This window comes from Odocoileus virginianus, chromosome 17, assembly GCF_023699985.2.
Source record: "Odocoileus virginianus isolate 20LAN1187 ecotype Illinois chromosome 17, Ovbor_1.2, whole genome shotgun sequence".
In the NCBI taxonomy this organism is placed as follows: Eukaryota; Metazoa; Chordata; class Mammalia; order Artiodactyla; family Cervidae; genus Odocoileus; species Odocoileus virginianus.
In genome coordinates this window covers 22,356,062-22,378,837 of record NC_069690.1, presented here as the reverse complement: position 1 = coordinate 22,378,837, position 22,776 = coordinate 22,356,062, and the positions used below count along the sequence as shown (strand labels likewise).

The 22,776-nt window shown below is 59.2% G+C and overlaps 1 protein-coding gene across 3 annotated transcripts; it reads left to right on the top strand.

Annotated features, from left to right (window-relative positions):
- Positions 1–1,426: 1,426 nt before the first annotated feature.
- On the top strand, positions 1,427–22,775 carry CLUH (clustered mitochondria homolog). Of its 3 annotated transcripts, none has more exons than XM_020909758.2 (26): positions 1,427–1,635; positions 8,931–9,133; positions 10,091–10,262; positions 11,252–11,395; positions 11,597–11,721; positions 11,803–11,957; positions 12,041–12,166; positions 12,434–12,581; positions 12,744–12,836; positions 13,970–14,664; positions 15,346–15,569; positions 15,677–15,778; positions 15,904–16,004; positions 16,741–16,893; positions 16,998–17,060; positions 17,141–17,385; positions 17,521–17,605; positions 17,725–17,878; positions 17,993–18,132; positions 19,152–19,232; positions 19,327–19,452; positions 19,535–19,656; positions 19,933–20,026; positions 20,105–20,239; positions 20,315–20,388; positions 21,292–22,775. In XM_020909758.2, exons 1-26 carry the CDS (start codon positions 1,536–1,538, stop codon positions 21,476–21,478), a joined length of 4,047 nt encoding a protein of 1,348 aa, XP_020765417.2. In that variant the 5' UTR covers positions 1,427–1,535; the 3' UTR covers positions 21,479–22,775. The 3 variants fall into 3 exon arrangements, with proteins under 3 accessions (XP_020765417.2, XP_020765415.2, XP_020765418.1); XM_020909756.2 differs by having other exon boundaries at positions 15,674–15,778; XM_020909759.2 differs by lacking the exons at positions 1,427–1,635; positions 8,931–9,133; positions 10,091–10,262 and having other exon boundaries at positions 11,305–11,395; positions 11,601–11,721; positions 15,674–15,778.
- The last annotated feature ends 1 nt before the right edge of the window (position 22,776 follows it).

Here is a 22,776-nt window from a genome sequence, read left to right as displayed (position 1 = left end):
GCTTAAAAGATAGAGTGAATCACCAAGTATTTTACACTATCTAAAGTGTTTTGATGACCATTATCTCCTCCCAACAACTAGGTGAGAGGCTAAACAAATGGATGTTCTTATTTGACAGAGGAAGCTCCTGCAATTCAGAGGAGTGAAAGTCAAGTGACTTGCTCAAGTTTTCTAGAAGAGACAAGGCAGAGGTTGCAGGATGCAGATCGCCAATCCAACTCTGTGTCAGGTTCATGTACCACCTGACTGTGCACCTTCTGTGTGGTGGACTGTAGTCAGGTCTTGCTTTTATTTCCAGCCTTCTTGTGTAATAGTCCAAACTCATCTCCCTCTTGTCTAGCTCAGTGCCCCTTATCTCTCACACAGCAACCAAAGCATTTCTCATCTTCCTTTCTCTTGCTTAAATGCTTAACACCTCTCACTAGTTCCCCTTCCCATCACCGGTACTCCAGGACAAAGTCCACTTTCCTTTGCAATTTTTATGAGGCCTCAGGCCTGCCCCAGCCCACCTCTGCAGCTGCAGCTTCCCAATTCCATTAGTTCTGGAACATGTCTTAAGGGCTTCCCATGGCTTCCTGGCCCTGTGCAAGGAAGACCCTTCCACTTTCTACCTGAAGAACTTCAACTCACTGGCAAGACCTGGTAAAATGTCACTGGGCAGCATTCTCTGACCTAACTTCTCAGTCCCCACGAGGCTGCAAACATCTGAAAACATGAACAACTGTAAAATGTCCAGGCTGTGGATTTAGCCTAGCCCAGCTAAAGTCTTTCTCTCCGTATGACCTTGATCTTAGCTTCCTCCACTCAAAACGGGATGAGTACCAGCTCAGATGTGAGGACTCGTCTGGTGGAGGGAGGGGGGAGCGTCCAGGCTCCTGAGCCGTTGTGGCTCAGCACAAAGTTCCGTGGGCCCTGACACTTCAGTTAGCCACCTAACACCTTGCCTTTTGTCACCATGCCTTAGGCTACCTTCCACGCCCTCCTCAAGAAACCTTGGGCACCCCAATCCCACCCCTTCGAGGGACAACGGGAGGCTCAGTGAGGGGTCGCTGAGGGTCAGGTTACCACTGCAGATTACAGACCGCGTGGTCATTTGGCAGACTTGCAACAGGAAACCATTGGGGGAGGAGACAGTATGCAATAGCAGTCCTAGACTAGTCTCCACCCAAGGTCAAGGCGCTCGCCCGACGGGCGGCGAACCGCAAGGACGCCTCTCCGTAGCCCCGCCCCTCGAAGGCGCCCGAAGCCTATTTCTCGCCAAAGCCAGGGCGAGTTCCCTTTAAGGCGTTCCAGAAAGTCACTGCGTCGGTACACAGAGAACGAGGCGTGGCATAATTTGTCCCTCGCGGGCCTTCGTGGGCCGGGCCGGGCGCGAGGGCGGGGCAGAGAAGCGGCGGTGGGGTCAAAGGCTACAGCGCGCACCACGTGGGCCGGTGACTCCGTCCTTCCCGCAGCGGCAGCGGCGCGCAGGGCACTTAGGTTAGTGGCGCGGCGGGCGGCGCGGATAGCCGAGGCGAACGCCGGCTCCCGCCGCCATGGTCATCAAAACGGACGAGTTGCCGGCGGCAGCCCCGGCGGACAGCGCTCGGGAGCCCAGCTCGCAGGCCGGTGTCAAGGGGCGGCCAGGAGCGGCGGGTGAGTGGGGCCGGGGCCAGGGGGCAGCCGGGCGGGAGGCTGGACCGGGCCGAGTGCGCGGGTGGGTTTGGGGTGGCGCGGGGACCGCCGCCTTTTCTCCGTGCCTGACCGGGTCGCATGTCGCCGAGCCCTCCACCGGGCGCCCCCGCCCTGAAGGTCACCTTCACTGTCGCCCCCGGCTGCGGCCCGGACTTCACACACGTGGGATCCCGGGGAGGGCAGCGGCGGCGAACACACGCGTGCCAGATCGCGGGGACACGTGCGCGCACACGCGGTTTCGGGGTGCGCCGGCTCCGCAGATCGGTGGACTCGGCGGCCCCACCCCCTACGATCCTGGGATTGGGGAACTCCCCCGACTGGGGTCACTTGACACTTGCACCGTCTAGCACCCCCTTGCCGTCAGGATCCCTAGCGTTCCCTGTGCACCCGGCTGCAGCCTTGCGAGTTCGGCATAGCTTGGGACTTCTCAGGCTTGGTCTGTGGGAAGACCGCAAGTTGAGGGTGTGTGTTTTGAGAGGGGGTTTCTGTGGTTCATTCCCAGAGGCAAGGCTTTAACCCCTGTTATGCAGACTCTGATCTCCGCCCTGTTAGATGTCGGCCTGGTGGGCAGACTTGAAGCAGGGGATGTCTACCTATGTATGGGGGCAAAGCCAAACTCCTTGGCAGGAGGTAGTGTTTGTGCCAGAACTTGATCATTAACCCGCCTTATTGCGAAAAGTGGGTCAGCCCAGAGTTGCTGTTTTTAAGGCAAAGGTCGTCAGCATGGAGTTGATCTCCCAGCTCTTCCCCTGGGGACTGTGTGGCATTGACTTTGGGAGTGGCCGCAGTTTTTTCCGGTGGGGACTGCCTCTCTCCGGGGCTTCCTCTGTTCCTTCCATCACATCTTTGACTCCAGCCCTGAGGCCGGGGAGCCCCTTCGCAGCCCCTGGGCTGTCTTCTTCAAATCTTTCTCAGAGCCTCAGGGCTGGGATATGTTCCTCTCTGCCCTGGGTGGCCGTGGGAGTACGGAACCAACCCTGCCTTCCACTCCCACAACTCTCCTCAAAAGACACTTGTCATCTTCAACTCCCTTCCCAGCTTCAGTGAGTCAAGATCAGGAGCAGGGCTAGATGGGCTCTCTGGCCCTGTAACAGGCCACAACCAGGTTCATTGGTGGTGGGGCATAGGTACTGTGGCAGCCTTGCTGATTGCCTGAAGAAGGCCAAGGTTTGGGCAGAGTGACAAATGCTGATGACTCCAACCTGCCAGGCTTCACCCCAGTGAGGCTCTGTCTGAATCAGTGGAGCAGGCTAGATAAGAGCAGGCTGATTTCCTCTCCAGCAGAGAGACCCGAAGAGATGAAGCGACTTGCCCAAGGTCACACAGCCATTTAGCATTTGGATTTCCATCTCCTAGCCAGATTGCCAAGGCTGCCTTAGCCTGTCCCAGAGGAGGCTGGGAGAGGCATGTGGTCTGGGCTGGGATGCTGAAAACTCAGGGTTCGGGAGAGAGGAGAGTTGGAGAATTTCTCTGAGGGACTCTGTTTGGGGCAACCTGGGTCAGGGGCACATCCAGCTAGCTATTCATTTGGGGGAAACTGGAAGCCTACTGGCAGGTGGAACATGGGCTCTCGAACCCTCTGGGAAGCTTGTATAGAGCCAGGACTTAAATTCCAGCCAGTCTGAATTTATTCAAAGGAGGATGGGGCTTTTATGGAGGCTTTTCCCAACAGACCCTCACCCAGCTTTCTGACCTCAGAACCCAGCTTTAGCTCTTTAGCCTTCTTGAGAAAGTGATCAAGGCCTTTTGTGGAGGGAGCAGGGGGGACCAAGGGTCAGTTGCCTTCTTGGGAATAAAGCTGCTTTTAGGGGTTAAGAGAACAGGCAGGTTTTTCAAGTTCATGGTGGTGTGTCGAGTTCCTTCTTCCTAGGGGAGGATTGCTTGGAGTCGAGGCCAGGAGTGGAGAGGCAGGGGGCTGGCAGACTGGAGAGGAGCTTGGGAGCTTACGGGAGCTACTGGATGGTAACCCCCCAGAGCTCTTCTTTTGGATGGGCCTGAGCAGAGTAGCTCAGGAAACACTAGATCCTTTCCAGGCCCTGCAGACCTGATTCTGACCTGGGTGGGGATGGGAAGGAGGCAAGCAGATGCCTGCTTCCTTGGGGCCCTCCTTAGGCTGCCTGCCCCCACGCCTTTCTCTTGAAGCCCCAGGTTCCTGGGATGGAATGATCCCTTATGAGGCCTACTTCCTGCCCAGAGCCTCACCTGCGGAGGTTTTGACTGGGGCGGGGCCTGGCCCTGGCACAGTCTACCGAGTGAGGCCATGCCAGGCTGAAGAATGCAAACAGGGGCCACTTGGGATGGCTTCCATTTCTTTTCTAACTCCTCTCTGCTGCCCATTGGATCTGTTTTCTTCCAGGCCAGGGCAGGGCTGTGCTTTATGTCTTCATTCTGGTCTGGCCAGTGAAGACTTGGGGTGGGGGGTGTGCCATGCAACCCCTTCCCCTTCTGCAGAGGATCACTCTTCTCCTTCCCTACAGCCCACATCCTCAGGGGTTTCCACCTGGGGTAAGAGGACATGGTTGTGGAGGCTTGGCTATGGATGGAGGAAGGGGGTCCTGTTAACCTGGTGGGTGCTACAGCCTAGGGGGTGGCGCTCAGGCCTGGGCTTGGACAGCTGACAGACCTGGTCTTTTCTTGACCTGGAGTGATTGCCTGTTGCCTCTGCAACCTTGGGCAGCCTGCTCTTACTCAACATTCTGGAGTCTCAATTTATCCTCAGGTGAGATGGGCTGGTCGAGCTGATGGAGGGACCTGCCGTGAACCGGGCCTAGAGTGAGCCTTGGCTCTGTGGTAACCAGGATGGGGGTGGTGGAAGCAGCTCGTCAGGGGTCATTGCCAGGCTGCCCCGCCCCGCCCTCCTCTCCAGAGGGTTAGGGCGTGTTTGGGAGGGTAGTGGGAGCAGAGGGGCCCTGCCTGGCGCTCTGTACCTTCCGCTCAGGGTGTGTGAGCCAGAAACCCTTGGTGGGGGCTGCAGCGAGCCGGGGGCCTGCTGCGTGCCAGCCCTTCAGGGCTGTCTGGACAGGACTGGAGGGGAGGGAAGGGGCCCGAAGAGGCCTGGCTCCCCGCCCCCACCCTGGTTAGTATGGATGCCGGAGCAGCCCTGCCTGGGCCCTGGCAACAAGTCAGAGGCCCTGGGAAGGCGCCCTGGCGAGGCTGGGCATGTTCCTTCTCCACCGCCGCCCGGCCTTGGGTCTCTTGCTGCCAGCTCTGTTTTCCCCAGGGGAGAGACTTGGTTTTCTCCCGGCAGCGCAGGGGCTGCTGGGAAGGGATTTCGGAGCCTGCCAGCTCCTTGGTGGAGCTGGAGGCCGGGCCCCGGTGCAGTTGTCCTCTAGGAGTCTGGGGGCCCCTCCGCCCTCCCCCCAGAACGGGTGTCTCCAAGGAAGGGGAGAGCTGCCAGGTCACCTGCAGGGGGCAGCGTGAGCCAGAGGCCCCCGCCGGCCACTTGACCCGGGAGGAGGCAGGCAGGGCGCTCAGCGGCTGCCAGTGGACAGGGGGTGGCCATCCCATGGCCTGGGCCCGGGTCTGCGCCAGCTGTTGCCGGCAGCTGGCAGAAGCAGTCCTGCCCACCCCCACTGGGGTTGGGGCAGAGGAGAGGACCCCCTTGCTGGGCCCTACCCCTGCCAGCCAGTCACCGGGGCCCTCGATCCGGAGGGTCCCAGGTAGCCCAGACACTGGGTTCTCTCGCCCCACGAACTGCTTCAGCAGCAGTGACCCCCTTTGGGGGGGATCCAGGGAAGCAGGCCTGAGCCCTGGTGGCAGCTTTACCCGGGGTCCTGGAGCCTCCAGGGCCTCTTGGCCCACAGCCGTCCTTCTGGCCGACCTTGAGCAGGGTGCAAGGCAGGGGGAGTGTGCCCTTCCTAGGGCCGCCCCGGCAGGCCTGGCCCCGCTGAAACCCGAAGCCAACCAGAGCTCCAGCCCGGGGCCGACCAGCTGCATGGGGGCCAGGCTGGAGGCCCAGCCCGGAACAAGGGACATGGGCAGTGCCGGGCCTGAGCCGCAGAGCGGGGGGCCTCGCTGCCATGGAGGTCCCGTGAGTCCAGAACCCAGGAGGGGGCGGCGGCCGGCCACACCAGGTGGGCTGTGGGGGCAGTGAGCCGGCCTCGTGGGGAGGTCACTGGGCCTTGATCCGGCTGATCTGACCTCAGGGTCCTTTGGAGGAAAGGGGAAGGGCAGACCGGCTGCCCTTAGGGGAGTGGAGGCCCCTGGAAATCAGCCACACGCCTTTGAGATCTGGTAGGGCGTTGCGTGCCCCCTGGGGGGCAACTGGTGTATGGCGCCTGCCTCCTGGGCAGGGTCGCTGGGCCAGAGAGGGGGAGCGGGAGCTATGACCGCCCTGTCCTCCCGACCCGGACTCGGAGAGCTCAGGACACCTGTCTGGGCCCAGGTCTCTGCCTTCCCACTTTTGGGGTCTCAGTCCTCAAAGCGGCTGTGCCATGTTGGGCGTCCCGAAGGCTCGTCAGCCAGCACAGCCTTCCTCAGGGACTCAGTGGGGGGAAGGCCGCCTCAAACCTGCCACGTCTCTTGCTGCATTTTGAAAACTGACCGACTGCCACCCATCTCCCACCCCCCTGTTCTGTCTGCATTGTCACAGAGGCGGCCAGGTTCTCCCATCTGGGCTGGCTGCTCACTTTCTGGGGGCTGTGGGTTCACTCAAAGGAGAGGTTTTTATGGTTCTTTGAGGGAGGAGGATGGGACTGAGTGCCTGGCGGTTCTGTTTATCACTAAGTTGAGGGGACGCGGTAAGAGGGAGTGGCTTTTCTCCATGTCAGCACCCCCCCCCACCCCCGCCTCGTGTGCCCTTGTGTGCCAGGCTTATCTGGACTTTCTACCCTTTCCCGAGGTGCTGGTGGGTCTGTAGAGCCCACACAGCTCTGTGGAGATGTGCCCCATCCCTGCTCCTCACAGCAGGGTAGGGATGAGGAGGTGGAGTCCAGAGGGGATCGCTGGGGTCCGGAGCAAACGCAGTCGAGCTGGTCTATCTGGAGCTCAGAGATAAGCGCGGGGCCAGTGTGGCTGCAAGGTGGACCCAGGAGGGAGGGCCCCGCAGGCTGACGGGGCATCCAGGCAGGCCTCTGTTGTGCTGGAGGGCTTCTGTGGCTTCCTTCTCTGCTCCCCAGGATCGGGGTGGGGGTCTCCTCTGTTCCCCCTAGTTCCTGGGGGAGAAATGGAAGGTGTTGTCACCTGCTCCTCCTCTCCCCACATGTGAGTCCATTGCTAGTCACAGATGTTAGGCTTTTACAGTAATTAATTCATTAGTTCAGTGCCTTTCTGTTGAGAGGGCAGGAAAGGAGGAGGGAGACAGAGCTGCTAGTGTGAACAGCCACCCCAAGTGCAGTGGGACACTGTTGTCAGGAGTCATTGGTCGGACTTCCAGGAAGGAGGTTTATTTCACCTGGGCCTTGACAGATGAGTAGGAGCCTGCCAGACGGAGTGGTATGTAGGGGGCAGCACACCAAAGCACAAGGCAAGATGTGTGGCCTGTTCTGAGATTCCTGAGTAGTTTGGGGTAGCTGTACCTTGAGGGAGAGAACGCAGGGGCTAAGAGGGGCTTTAGACCCAAGACATTTGGATCCTGTAAACAGTGGAGAGTGTTAAAACATTCTAAGTGGTACCTTTTTATTGTTTTTGGAAGCAGCAAAATGTCTGTGTTTATTTGATTCTGTGGGTTTTCATTTACTCATATTAACCAGTAATTATGCAGGTTTACCATTAATTGAAACATTTTATGTTTTTACTATGGTCACATTTAACATCAACTTAAAAAGCACCTTATTTCAAAAAGCGATTTTCTCTAGTGACCAGAATTTCATTCGTGGAAGCCCAAGTGTTGTCTTTGGATCACATTTAAGCTACTCATCTAAGGATATGGTCATACCATGAAAATGAAGATTACTTGTCGATTTCGAATATAAAATATGAACAGTTCACAAAGTTGCTCGGAGAATTTGCTCCCTACAGTCTCCGGGTCCTAGTTTTCTCAAAAAGCTCCTCATATGTTTTTTTTTCTAAATCATACCCTAAAATAAACACTAGTTAAGCAGTTGTGTCATATAGTAAGGAAAGTACAGACTTATAAGGAAAAAGTTAAATCACTTAATCCTGCTCAAGGAAAGCCACTGAATCCTGGGTCATTTAGTCTTCCCACTGGCAAAGATGTAAATGTGCATATACACACATAGTTAGGACTAGTACATATACTAGGTGTTTTTGTTTTTGTTTTTTAAGTACAGTTGACTTTCAGTGTTAAGGGTTAAAAAATTTTTTTTATTGCGCTGGGTCTTCATTGCTGCTCACAGGCTTTATCTGGTGTAATATGTAGCAGACTTTATCTTACAGGTGGGGGCTACTCTTCACTGTGTTGCACGGGCTTCTCACTGTGTTAGCTTCTCTTGTTAGTGTAGCACAGGCTCTAGACGCACAAACTTCAGTAGTTGCAGCTCACGGGCTCAGTGTTGTGGAACACCGGCTTAGCTGTTCCACAGCATGTGGAATCTTCCCAGACCAGGGGTCGAACCCGTGTTCCCTGCATTGGCAGGCGGATTCTTATCCACTGCACGACCAGGGAAGTCCCTGTGATGTTATATTAATTTCAGATGTACAGCAAGTGGTATTCTTGAAATAGGGGAAATGGCCTGCCGTCGTCCTGCAATTAGGTTGGGGCGTGGTGGGGGGCATTTGCAGAGTGGGGGCTGGTTTGTGGAAGATGGTAAGTTCCATGCTGACGAGATGAGTCTGGCGAGGCCTTGGGGGTGACCACACATTGAAAACCTGGATGGAAGCCTGGATGGGTCACATGAGCTGTGAGGTGGGAGGGCATTTGGAACCACAGATAAGGGTGAGATGGAGATGAGGAGTAGCTGGGGCCCGGGACACCCACAGCGGGACTGCGGGAGAAGTCGAGCTGGACAGGAAGGGACCAGAGTGTCCATCAGGGAAGAGGGGGGAGTGAATGTGAGGAGGGTTGTTGAAGCCACTTGCATTCGTAACTCTGGGAGAGTCAACTGGGGGTCCTAATCACATGGATGCTAGACGGGGGTCCTGAGGAGAGATGGGAAGCGAGTGCCCTGGCTGTGGGGGGGCGCAGGCAGGAGCCTGCAGGTGGCCAGAGAGGGGTTGCCGGGAGGAATGGTGGGCCTGGCACAGGGCCAGGTCTGGGGCGGATAGGCAGACACCATTCTGTGGGGCGGTGCCCACTCTGGCTGTAGGCCGACCTCACCAGCAAGGCCCATCTGACTCAGCCCCCTCGTCCCCTGCAGAGCTGCCTTCAGTCATGCTGTTGAATGGGGACTGCCCAGAGAGCCTGAAGAAGGAAGAAGGGGCTGCAGAACCACCCCGGGAAAACGGGCTCGATGAGAGCGAGCCAGGAGAGGAGACCCCCGGACAGGAAGTCATTGTCATTCAGGACACAGGCTTTTCGGTGAAGATCCTGGCTCCTGGGGTCGAGCCCTTCTCCCTCCAGGTAAGACAGCAGAGGGGCGCTGGGGGCCGGGGCCTGTGAGGGGGCTGAGGGTGGTCACAGGCAGGAAACAGGGTCCTCTGCCTTCCAGGGCCACTCATGTGGTAGACATGGGAGTCCAGGTTCAAAGTGTCACCCCACTGCTAGGGTCCAGATCCCAGCTGGAACTGCTAGCCCTGTCTCGGGAGGGATACAGTGGCTGGGTAGTGCTGGGGTCCCAGGGCTCCCCAGCCTTGGGTACGTCAACTCTCTGGCTGGAGTTTGACTATCTGCTTGAGAGAAGAGGGGTTTCCCTGGTGGTTCAGGGTTAACTCTGCCTGCAATGCAAGAGACCCTGGTTTGATCCTCTGGAGAAGGGGATGGTTGTCCACTCCAGCATTCTTGCCTGGAGAATCCCATGGACAGAGGAGCCTGGAGGGCTACAGTCCACGGGGCTGCAAAGAGTCAGACACAGCTGAGCAACGAACACTTTTACTTTGGGAGCAGTGAGGTATCGGGTGTCTCCAAGAGCAGAGCCTCCCCAGAAGTCTTGCAAACCGACTCAATGGGGAACCAGATGAGGCCTCTTGCATCCTCTAGACCCACAGGCTTGAGCCCCAGGCCATGCCTTCCTGAAAGGGGAAGTCTTAGGGAGGAGGCAAGATGGCTGTTTTCCTTTCGTTGTTCTTACACCTCTGTTCTGTTCAGAGTCTGCAGGAGAATAGTTGAAGCCTGTGGGTAATGAGGCCAGGCTCTGTCCTGCACGTGTATGTACACCCTGCACACATACACACACACACGCACACACACACGCACACAGGTGCAGGTGGGCACAGTACTTATGGGCAGGGCCTGGACTTTAAAATAAAAGCCACAAAGGGGAAAATGGTATTTGAAGCATTGATTTTAGGGACCCAGGTACTTTGGGCTGGGAAAACCGGTATGTTTTCACCAGGGTGGTGGGGGCCTTCTTCCTGGCAGGTATCGCCCCAGGAGATGGTGCAGGAGATCCACCAGGTGCTCATGGACCGTGAAGACACATGTCACCGCACCTGCTTCTCATTGCACCTGGATGGCAACATGCTGGACCACTTCTCAGAGCTGCGCAGTGTGGAGGGGCTGCAGGAGGGCTCGGTGCTACGCGTGGTGGAAGGTTTGTCTAGAAGTTGAGCAGCTCCCCAAGGAGGGGATGGGACACGAGGAGGCGGGGCCAGGTGGCACTCTACCCATCCCGCCCCTCCCACCGGCGTCTTGGTATCTCTGTGTCATGGATGAGCGTGTAGAGGCTTGGGGCAGTGTTGGGCTTGTGGCAGCAGGACAGGAACAGAGGCCTACTTCTCTGGTCCTCTCCGGCACACCCTCCCGCTTCAGGGGTTAAATATCAGAGTCATGATTTAAAAAAAAACCAAAATAACAGTAGCAAGCAAGTGCTTGAAATCCGCCCATACAAATTTTATAGCGATAAAAGTTCAGTCTCTTAAGGAAACTGAAGTTTCATGGTTCGTGAATAGGAAAGTCAGGCCCCGTGTGGAGCAATCATCTGGCATGATGAGGCTGGTCTATTTGTTAAAATAAAAAAGAAAAGATCCCGTAAACTTGGGTTACCTGGGGAGAGTGGCACAGAGGTTCCAGGCATGTCACCCAAAGTACGAATGTGGGGGAAAAGTAACTTGGCTGTGCCCAGACTTATCCAATTACGGGTCCTCCCACCTGTCTCTGAAGAGCCTTCATTATGATTTCCTGAAACGTGAGTTGGGGAGCAAGGTTGAGTCCTGTAAATCCTCTGGCTGCCCTGGGGGAGGGCTGCCCCGAGAGAACTGGACTGAGCCTGTGGGGACAACCTAGCCACGGTGACACTCGTGGACAGAGAATTGGGGCTTCTGTGGGCTTCCGTGGCCTGTGTGCACTTCCAGAGGTACTTCTTGTGCCCTTTGGCAGGAGGTTCTTTGCAAACAAGGATCCCTGCTGGTAGGCAGATATGTGTGTGGAAAGCAGATTTCCAGCCTAGGTGTTCCAAAGGGAATCTGCAAGTGAAAGCCTAAAACTGAAAGTCAATGCTACCCCTGCTTGTGCTCAGGCCGACTGCTCTCCGCCGGGGAGGCTGTTGCCCTGGTAACGTCTTGCCCCTCTGCCTCCCGACAGAGCCGTACACAGTGCGAGAAGCCCGCATCCACGTGCGCCACGTTCGAGACCTGCTCAAGAGCCTAGACCCCTCCGATGCCTTCAATGGGGTTGACTGCAACTCCTTGTCCTTCCTGAGCGTCTTTACCGATGGCGACCTGGGAGGTGCGGGAGGCGTTGGGGATGGCTGTTGGGCAGAGGGGCTGGGAGCAAATTGAATTAGGGCGGGTGAAGGGGGCTGGGGGCCTCAGCCTTCCCACTGGAGGGAGGTGGGGCCGGAGGCACCCAGGCCTGAGCCACTTGAGCTGGGGAGGATGTTGGCCCCCTGGGCCGTTGTGTGCTGACCACCAGCCTCGGGTCCCTCAGACAGCGGGAAGCGGAAGAAGGGCTTGGAGATGGACCCCATCGACTGCACACCGCCCGAATACATCCTTCCTGGGAGCCGGGAGCGGCCATTGTGTCCTCTGCAGCCCCAGAACCGGGACTGGAAGGTGGGAGCTGGTCTCTGGGGATGGGGGCAGGGGACCACCCACCAGGAAGCATGGCCTGCTCACCCTCAGCCATTGCTGCAGCCCCTGCAGTGCCTGAAGGTGCTCACCATGAGCGGCTGGAACCCGCCCCCTGGGAACCGCAGGATGCACGGGGACCTCATGTACCTGTTCGTAATCACAGCTGAGGACCGGCAAGTCAGCATCACAGCCTCCACCCGGGGATTTTACCTGAACCAGTGAGTACCTGTGCAACCCAAGGGGAGTCCTTGGGCAGCCGCCTGGGGGGGCACCCGGCACAGTGATCACCCTCTCTCTGCAGGTCCACGGCGTACCACTTCAACCCCAAGCCTGCCAGCCCCCGCTTCCTCAGCCATTCCCTGGTGGAGCTGCTCAACCAGATCAGCCCAACCTTCAAAAAAAACTTTGCCGCCCTGCAGAAGAAAAGGTAATGCCTCGGCCTGTCGGTCCCTCATCTCCCAGGGTGGGTGACCTGGACGGCCTGAAATCTAGCATTTCTGCCCTAAGAAGCTGGGCCCCCAGCATTTCAGAGCCTCCCTCTCGAGGCAGCAGTCCTGGGACAGGTGGCCCTGCGCCCCTGCTGGAGCCTCTAGGGACAGAGCCTTAGTGGGGCGATGGTGCGGCCTCTAAGAAGGGGCCCAGGGCAGAGCTCTGGGCTCATTGGGCCACCCCGTCTCCCCTCTGCTTGCTGCAGGGTCCAGCGCCACCCCTTCGAGAGGATCGCCACCCCATTCCAGGTGTACAGCTGGACAGCGCCCCAGGCGGAGCATGCCATGGACTGCGTGCGGGCGGAGGATGCCTACACCTCCCGGCTGGGCTACGAGGAACACATTCCCGGACAGGTGCCTGCGGCCGTCCCCGGCTCCTCTCTCCCTTCCCCTCTGGGGCCCAGGCTGGGTTCTCAGTGCCTGTGGGGCTGCACAGGGTGGCAGGGAGCGGAACTTCCCCCCGCAGGTGGTGGGGGCTCAGGCTGAGCTGGCCTGTCCCTCCTGGTCCCTCTGCAGACCCGGGACTGGAACGAGGAGCTGCAGACCACACGGGAGCTGCCTCGGAAAAACCTGCCTGAGCGACTGCTGCGAGAAAGAGCCATATTCAAGGTGCCCGTGGCCCCTCAGGCCTGACCAGCAGCCTCAGGCCCGCCTGCCACCTCCCCACTGGTTTTCTGTGGATAAGAGGGAAGCTGGATCAGGGCTTCTGTGGATAAGGGCCTTCAGAGACCTTCCAGGTCATTCTGCCACTTTCTGCCTCCCAGCAGACAACCCCAGCTCCTTTTTCTGGCCTCTCTGAGATTTAGAGTCTGGGGGTGGGTGTTGGGGGCAGGGAGCCACCTCCAGGATGGGCTGAGTGATGCCCACGCCCATTTTTCTCCCAACACAGCCATTTGGGGACCTGGGCACACGTGTCCTCCTGTGATGTTCTCAGTGCTTTTGCTGACAGAAATGAGGAAAAAGCAGTGCTTTGGTGGGGGGGAAGGCTTTAAAGTCTCCCATAATTTTACTAGAGATGATAATGGTAAAGAAATATAAATGTCCTGGGTGCTCACTTTGCCAGGAGCTGGGCCAGGTGCCATGTAGGCTTGTAATCTCCCGGACACCTTATAAACGGCGATGGCTTTTTTTTGGCTGCGCTGCTAGGCATATGGGATCTGAGTTCCCCCACCAGGAATGGAACCCATGCCCCCTGCAGTGGAAGCGTGGACTCTTAACCACTGGACCACCAGGGAATGCCCCGGAAGGTCGATACTTTTATGTCATCTATAGACATGAAGACGGATGTGAGAGGTGATCCAGCAGAGATCACCTGGCACATAGTTGGTGGGTCCCAGACCCACCCAAGTCCTGCCCCCTGTAATCACTGAGCTCTGCTGTCTCTCCGAGTATTTGATCAAAGTGAAATTCACTCAGTCATGCCCAGCTCCTTGTGACCCCATGGACTATACAGCCCATGGAATTCTCCAGGCCAGAATACTGGAGTGGGTAACTGTTTCCTTCTTCAGGGGTTCTTCCCAACCCGGGGATCGAACCCGTGTCTCCTGCATTGCAGGCGGATTCTTTACCAGCTGAGCCATCAGGGAAGTCCATAAATGTTACATTTTTTCCAACTGGGGTTTCTGGCGCTTTTCCAAGCGTGAGAAAACTTCATCCTGCTTACCTCCGCCAGCCCTGGGTGAGCTTGGCCAGGTGAGATGAACGCACAATGGCTCCGTCACCCTCTGACCTCCGACCCCCAGGTGCACAGTGACTTCACGGCAGCAGCCACGCGGGGCGCCATGGCAGTCATCGACGGCAACGTGATGGCCATCAACCCCAGCGAGGAGACCAAGATGCAGATGTTCATTTGGAACAACATCTTCTTCAGCCTGGGCTTCGATGTTCGCGACCACTACAAGGACTTCGGCGGGGATGTGGCGGCCTACGTGGCGCCCACCAACGACCTGAACGGCGTGCGCACGTACAACGCGGTGGACGTGGAGGGGCTGTACACGCTGGGCACGGTGGTGGTGGATTACCGCGGCTACCGGGTCACAGCCCAGTCCATCATCCCCGGCATCCTGGAGCGGGACCAGGAGCAGAGTGTCATCTACGGCTCCATTGACTTCGGCAAGACGGTGGTGTCGCACCCGCGGTACCTGGAGCTGCTGGAGCGCACGAGCCGGCCCCTCAAGATCCTGAGGCACCGGGTGCTCAACGACCGGGACGAGGAGGTGGAGCTCTGCTCCTCCGTGGAGTGCAAGGGCATCATCGGCAATGACGGGCGCCACTACATCCTAGACCTGCTGCGCACCTTCCCCCCCGACCTCAACTTCCTGCCCGTGCCCGGCGAGGCCCTGCCAGAGGAGTGCACCCGCGCTGGCTTCCCCCGCGCACACCGCCACAAGCTGTGCTGTCTGCGCCAGGAGCTGGTGGATGCCTTCGTGGAGCACAGGTGGGGTGCGGGCCAGTGGCTGCAGCCTTGGGCAGGGAGGGTGGTGGTGGCGTCTGACCCCAGATGGGGGAGGCTTTGGGAAGTGAAGAGGAATGATCTCTGGGCCCATCACTGTGGCATCCAGCTCCCCCACACAGACACCCAAGAGCTTCATGTAGATGAGAAACTAGTGAGACCAGTGGCTTTCTACTGAAGTGCTGTTTCCTCGAGAAGCATGTGGATATCTGCTTAGGTGTTTTTAAACCTCCCAGTGCTATGGCTGTGGGGTGGGGGAATACAGGTGGGGTCCCTGCTGTTGGCGGTCAGTGCTTAGGGGCCAGCCCGTCAAATGTCCCATGCCAGGAATAACTCTCCCTCTCAAAATGCCAGTGGGGTCCCTGGCGCGCTCAGGAGCCCTGGCCTGTGTGGTGAGCCAGCCCCCCACCCCCACATACACACCCAACTGTCTTCTTGTCTAGGAAGATCCCTGTTTTTGCTGTGACCTGCCAAAACCTGGTAGAATGGCTGGGCTGGCATGCATGCATGGACACTTGCTCCATGGACAGGACAGGATGTGTCCCCGGCCCCGACATCCTTAACCCCAGCAGGGCAGGAGCCTGGCTCAGGTCCCCCCACGGCCAACAGGAAGCTCCTAGATGCTCCTCTCCCATCCCCTGCTCCACCCCACCCACTGTACCCCAGGTATCTGCTCTTCATGAAGCTGGCAGCCCTACAGCTGATGCAGCAGAAGGCCAGCAAGATGGAGAGCCCCACGTCACTGGAGAACGGCGATGCCCCATCCTCGGAGTCCAAGCCTGAAGACCCTCCAGCCCCCGAGGCAGGAGGCGAGGAGGAGGGCAGCAGTGCTAGTGGCCTGGCCAAGGTGAAGGAGCTGGCGGAGACCATTGCCTCGGACGACGGGACAGGTGGGGCTGCTGGGGGAGCCGTAGGCCAGGGGAGGCTCAGGCTGCTACCCAGCCCCCATCTGTGGGGGAGGCAGGGCAGCCCCTAACAGGCTGTGTCTTCACAGCAGACCCTCGGAGTCGGGAGGTGATCCGCAACGCATGCAAAGCTGTGGGTTCCATCAGCAGCACGGCCTTCGATGTCCGCTTCAACCCTGACATCTTCTCGCCAGGTGAGTGGCCCTCGGGGACCCCGGTGCTGGGGGCCTACTTGCCTCTCTGAGTGCTGCTGTCTGTCTGTGTGTGGTGCCCGCCTCTCTTCTGCTGGCTCACACCTCCTTGCTCTCCCCGCCTGCAGGAGTGCGCTTCCCTGAGTCCTGCCAGGAGGAGGTTCGGGACCAGAAGCAGCTGCTGAAAGATGCCGCTGCCTTCCTGCTCTCCTGCCAGATACCTGGCTTGGTGAGGGCGGGGTAGGGCGGGGGCGGCAGGGGTCACAGGCTCTGGGGCCTCATTCGCCTCTGGGAGCTTGTGGAGCCTTTGCAGGAGTGACCTAAGCCTCCTGACCTGCGAGGCAGCCAAGAGTTCTCGTTCCCAGAATAGGGCCAGTGACACAAAGGGGCCAAGGCAGGCATCAGTTGTGCCCTGGGTGCCCTCCCTTGGGGGCTGGCAGCGGGGGTCTGGTCCTCCAAAGTCCCCATGTGAGGGGATGGCAGATGGCGTGGGAGCATCTTTACCCACCCCCACCCCCCAACAAGCTTGGTACGGAGTCCCTGTGTGTCCGGAGGGCTTGCTCCCCGCCGAGGCGGCCCTGAGTTCAGGTGTTGTGCTTGTCCCCCGATCTTTGAGCTGAGCCTGCCGTGCCCGCTGCTCCAGGGCCCACGAGGCAAGGCTCGTGGCCCTGCTCCTTCCCGTGCCGTCACAGGGGAGCCTTGCTGCCCCCTCATTGCTGCTCCCCCGCTGGTGGTCTCAGCAGTCACAGGGGTGACAGTGGCCTGTGCGGAAGGCCAGGCATGAGAGCTCACATCCTTACTGCTCGCATCCCTTCTCTCCTTTCCTCTCCCTGACTGGGAGCAGGGAGTCTCAGTCCCTTCCTTTCTCAGGGCCCCAGAGTAGCAGGAGCCCCCACTGGGAAGACCCGGGGCAGGAGTGGGTGGAGGGCCTGGGCTGGGGGGGCCTGACCCGCTGCAGCCCGCAGGTGAAGGACTTCACAGACCACGCGGTGCTGCCCATGGACGGGGCTACGCTGGCCGAGGTGATGCGCCAGCGTGGCATCAACATGCGCTACCTGGGCAAGGTGCTGGACCTGGTGATGCGGAGCCCGGCCCGTGACCAGCTGGACCACATCCACGTGAGTGGTGCCCGGGGCGGCTGAGAGACGGAGGGGGGCAGGGGGCTGGGCTGGAGGCCTGGAGCCCAACCCAGACACCCCCCTTTTTCTCTGAACCCATGCAGAAAATTGGCATCGGAGAGCTCATCACCCGCTCTGCCAAGCACATCTTCAAGACGTACCTACAGGTACTGCCGCTCCCCCCAGCCCAGCTCAGGGAGGCGTCCGGGGAGCCCGGGTGATGACAGCGGCCCCACCTCCCTTGCAGGGAGTCGAGCTCTCAGGGCTCTCGGCTGCCATCAGCCACTTCCTGAACTGCTTCTTGAGCTCCTACCCCAACCCCGTGGCCCACCTGCCCGCCGACGAGCTCATCTCCAAGAAGAGGAACAGGAGGAGGCGAAACCGGCCTCCAGGGGCAGCGGATAACACAGCCTGGGCCGTCATGACCCCCCAGGAGCTTTGGAAGAACATCTGCCAGGAGGCCAAGAACTACTTTGACTTCAGTCTCGAGTGGTATGTGAGCGGGTGTGGAGCTGCGGGAGACTGCTTGCTTGGGGAATTGGGAGAGGGGGCCCAGTGCCTAGGGGCTCGGGTGGAGGGGGGCAGACGGTGCTGGGCTGCTCGGGCCCACCCTCCGCTCCTCCCCAGTGAGACAGTGGACCAGGCTGTGGAGACCTATGGGCTGCAGAAGATCACTCTGCTGCGGGAGATCTCCCTGAAAACTGGCATCCAGGTGGGCCGGGTTTGGAGCGTCCTGCAGGGTCCCCGGGGCCTCGGGTGAAGCTGGTGGGGCAGTGCTGGCCACGTGAGCCTGGGCTGAGGCTCCCTGTGGGTGTCGGGCGGGGCCCCCAGATCCTGCTGAAGGAGTACAGCTTCGACAGCCGCCACAAGCCCGCCTTCACGGAGGAGGACGTGCTCAACATCTTCCCCGTGGTCAAGCACGTCAACCCCAAGGCCTCGGACGCCTTCCACTTCTTTCAGAGCGGGCAGGCCAAAGTACAGCAGGGTGCGTGCCAGGTGCGGCCGGCGGGGGGGGTGGGGGTCGGGGGGGGGGGTGGAGTGGGCCCCCCCAGCCCAAACCCAGGCCAGCCCTGACCTTCCACCCCCGGGTGCCCTGCAGGCTTCCTAAAGGAGGGCTGTGAGCTTATCAATGAGGCCCTGAATCTGTTTAACAACGTGTACGGGGCCATGCACGTGGAAATCTGTGCCTGCCTGCGCCTGCTTGCCCGCCTCCACTACATCATGGGCGACTATGCCGAGGTGGGCTTGTGCACCTTCTGGGGGGTGGTCAGCTGGGCCCCGGGTTGTGTTCTCATCCTCCTGGCCCAGCAGGATGAGGGGGTCCAGGCAGGTGGAAGTGGAGCCCTGTCATCCCAGAGATGCTGCTTACCTCCGGGCCCCCCCAGGAGGAGCAGGTGGAAACCCTGGGATTTGCTTGCTCTGCCTGTACATCCCTTCCCCGCCCCCCAGTTCCGCCTGCCCCAACAGCTGTGTCCTGCGGAGAGCTGCGGTGCCCATGGACACAGTGGGAGTGATGCCAGGGCCTTCCTTCCCTTCACAGGGACAAGCAAGGGGCACGTTCTCTCTCAGTACCTTGTAAGCGCCCTGGAAGCTGCTCAGGGACTGTGCTGTTGGCTGTACTGTCCTGGGGCCTCGTGGTGTTCACCTGCCTTGTTAGCCCCAGGGTTTTAGGCTGCCTCCGGTGCGGGGACACTGCAGGTGCTCCACTCGTCTCCAGCCATAGGGCTCCTTGTTTTTTTTCACCTGTATATGCCTCCTTGTCTTAGCATGAATATTTTATTTTTAGTACAACTTTGGATTTGTATGCATACGTTTGCATAGACTAAGACAAGTGTTTTATTTTTATTTTTTTTTCCATTTATTTTTATTAGTTGGAGGCTAATTACCTTACAGCATTGCAGTGGTTTTTGTCATACATTGAAATGAATTAGCCATGGATTTACATGTATTCCCCATCCCAGTCCCCCCTCCCACTTCCTTCTCCACCCGATCCCTCTGGGTCTTCCCAGCGCACCAGGCCCGAGCATTAAGACAAGTGTTTTAAAATGTGAAGCAGCCTTGGGTTGGGGTGTAGACTTCCCTGGTCACAGCAGCTGGATTTTGACCACTTCTTTGCCTCCTTGGTGCAAAGTAAAAATAGAAATTGCAGTCAGAGGTGAAGAGGCCTGATCTGCCGAGGAGGCTCATGGGCGAGATAGACAGACAGACAGGGTGTGGGGTGGTGCCACCTGGGGATGACAGCCCCCCACCTCTCCCAGGCCCTCAGTAACCAGCAGAAGGCCGTGCTAATGAGCGAGCGAGTGATGGGCATCGAGCACCCCAACACCATCCAGGAATACGTGAGTAGCCGGGGGCGGGGCGGGGCGGGGGGGGGGGGGGCGGGCGGTGCGGGGGCCGGGGCCAGCGGCCGCCCTGACCTGTCTGCCCCGGCAGATGCACCTGGCGCTCTACTGTTTCGCCAGTAGCCAGCTGTCCACCGCCCTGAGCCTGCTGTACCGCGCCCGCTACCTCACACTGCTCGTGTTCGGGGAGGACCACCCTGAGATGGCGCTGCTGGACGTGAGTGCTGGGGAGGGGCAGCGGGACTAGCCTCCATCCCAGGGGAGTGGGAGCTGACCAGGGCCCTCCCGACTGCCCCCAGAACAACATCGGGCTGGTGCTGCACGGAGTGATGGAGTATGACCTATCGCTGCGCTTCCTGGAGAATGCGCTGGCCGTCAGCACCAAGTACCACGGGCCCAAGTCCCTCAAGGTGGCCCTCAGGTGAGGCTGCGCTGGGTCAGGGGGTAGGGAGATCCCGGGCCACAGGGTCCTAGAAAGCACTTGAGGGTGGGCGCGGGATCCAGCACTCTGCCCTCCATCTGACTCTTGAGGAACTTTCTCTCACCTTCCATCTCTTCTCTGAGCCCTGGACTTGGCTCTTACCCCTGGAGAGGTCCCGGAGTGGGATCTCGAGCAGCCTGCACACGCCCCCATCAGTGCGCACCGGCCCGTTCATGTCCCTCCCTCGCCCCCACCCCGCGCCCTGCCTCCCTGCAGCCACCACCTGGTCGCCCGGGTCTATGAGAGCAAAGCCGAGTTCCGCTCCGCGCTGCAGCATGAGAAGGAAGGCTACACCATCTACAAGACGCAGGTGGGCCAGGGCCGGCGAGCGGCAGGGGCGGGGGCGGGGCTGAGCGCGGCCCTCATCTCTTCCCGCCGGCCCCCACAGCTGGGCGAGGACCACGAGAAGACCAAGGAGAGCTCCGAGTACCTCAAGTGCCTGACCCAGCAGGCCGTGGCCCTGCAGCGCACCATGAACGAAATCTACCGCAATGGCTCCAGCGCCAACATCCCGCCCCTCAAGGTGGGTCTCCGAGCGGGGCTGGGTGGGCTCCCCCACTCCCCGGCCTCGGTGGCTCATGCTCCCCGCGCCCCTCAGTTCACAGCCCCCAGCATGGCCAGCGTCTTGGAGCAGCTGAACGTCATCAACGGCATCCTCTTCATTCCTCTCAGGTGAGGCCCCACTTGGACGTTGGCCGCTATTTTCTTGGTTTATTAACTACAGGATTGAGGTGGCTCATACTGAGAAGTATAGCCCTCAGTGACTCCTTCCAGAAATACTCTGCATTATGACGCAAACACAGATCTGTCGTCTTTTTTACCCCTTAAGGCACAAAGTTGTAGCAAACCAGGCACATAGGTATTTTTCTCCTGCACTTGATCGATCTTGGCAGTCATTTCATGTCACTATGTAAAGAGCTAATGGTAAAGAACCCACCTGCCAATGCAGGAGACTTTAAAGAAATGCTGGTTCAGTCCCTGGGTTGGGAAGATCTCCTGGAGAAGGGCATGGAAACCCACTCCAGTATTCTTACCTGGAGAATCCCATGGACAGAGGAGCCTGGGGGGCTACAGTCCATAGGGTTGCAGAGTTGGCCACAACTGAAGCTACTCAGCAGGCATGCAAAGAGCAGCTCCGTTCTTCCTCTGAGCTCCTGCTCTATCAGTAGGGACGTGCCTTAGCGCCGAGCCCTGGAGGGGTCCCGGTGCAGCTCTTACACAAGCAGCAACAACCCTGCCCTCGAAAGCCCCTTGTCCCGTCTCCCTCTCACCTGTATGGGGCCTGGGTTTGGCCCGGTCAGCTTTAGGGCATTTACAGCGGACCTGCTCCACATTGCAGCTGTATTCTGGGTGTGATCGGCGATAGGAGTGGCCAGAGTGCACAGGGTTTAGGCTGGGTGTGAAGGCTGGATGGGAGCCAGGCCTTCACTGGAGGCTGGCAGGTGTGTGGAGTTCTTACTTTCACTGCAGAAAGTGCAGAGCCTAATCTTGTCCTAAGATGAAGCAAAGCCAGGAAGGTGACGGAGGGCCCAGGCCCACCCTGATGCCCACCCTCCGCCCCATCCTTTTACTCAGCCAAAAAGACTTGGAGAATCTGAAAGCTGAAGTGGCGCGGCGGCAGCAGCTCCAGGAGGCCAGCAAGAATAGGGATAAGGCCGAGGAGCCCATAGCCACCGAGCCAGAGCCCGCGGGGGCCTCAGAGGATACGGCTGCCCAGCCCCCAGCTGCCAAGGACCCTTCCTCCCCGAGCTTGCAGGGGTAGAAAGGGAGAGACAGACGGACAGTCAGTCAGCTGCCCCCGGTGATCCAGACTCCAGGAGAAGGTGGCACGCCCTGCACATCAGGAGAGGAATCAAGTCCCTCTTCCTCCACGTTTCCAACCCCATCCCCACCCCCAGCATCCTCCTGGGACCCAGGCCTGCCTGAACCCCGAGATGTTCTTGCACTGGTTCAACGAATACACGCTGCAGAGGCTTCATGGAAGACATGCGAACGAAGTGTGTGGGCATCAGTTCCCGGCTGGGGGACAGGTGCCTCTGCGGGTCCCCATCCTGAGCAGGTGTGTGCGAGTACGTCTGTGCCCGCGAGTGCCCTGACCTGTCCTTCCTGACTTGTACATAGCCCCGAGCCGGTCCCCAGTGCGTGATGCGCGGATGGGCTTTCTCAGGTCATTTGTACGTGTGACATTACGGCTGCTGCTTCTGCCACTGCCCCTGGGGCCGACGCGGCTCAAAGTCCAGGTCCGAAGCCAAAAAGAGGGGCGCTTTCCTGCGTCCTGGGATTGAGGGGGCGGCCTGAGCTCTGCGGCAGGGCTGGAGGCCTGGGGAGCACTTTAGCTTCATGGCGGGGTGAGGGCCGCAGCAGCTTTACTGATCGTGGTTGGGGCCTGGCCTGGCTGTGCTGGGGGTGGGGAAAGGGGTGGGCAGGGGCAGTTCCCCAGACACCCCTGTGCCCAGCCCTGGCTTGTCGGCCCTCGGCCACAGCAGGAGGTGCTGCCTCCCGCTCCCTGTACCCCAGCTGGGGCTGACCTTGGGGTCTAGTCTGAATGTATTCTCCCTGTTGAACCTCAGCTGCCTAACGCACAGTGGGGGTGGGGGTGGGGCTAGGGGAACTAGGGCTGAATCATGGATCCTGAGGGAAGAGTTACAAATACAGGAGTGATTACTTGTTGGTGGAGCCTAGCTCCTTACCTGGACCTCGGCCACACTGGCACCTTCAACGAGAGGAGCCCTGGGGGTGGCAGGGAGGGCCCTGCTGAAGGCTGCGGCCCCCATGGGCCCCAGCTCCCCCTCTGCCGCTGGCCTGTGCTGCTTCTCGGCGGGCTGGGGGAGACGGCTGTCCTTCTGAACTGGAGGGAGCTGTCCCCGTGCTGGGGCCTCTGCCTGGTGGCTTGGTGGGGAGCTGCTTATGGGAATGGTCTGTCCGAACACCTTGTTTCAAAGGGAGTGGGTGAGAGCTAGCAAGCGAGGCATCCCCACGGCTGATCAAGAACTTTTTCTTGTTTTTAAACCATCACGTCTTCATTTCACATTGGAATAAAGTGAGTTTTTGAAACCTGCT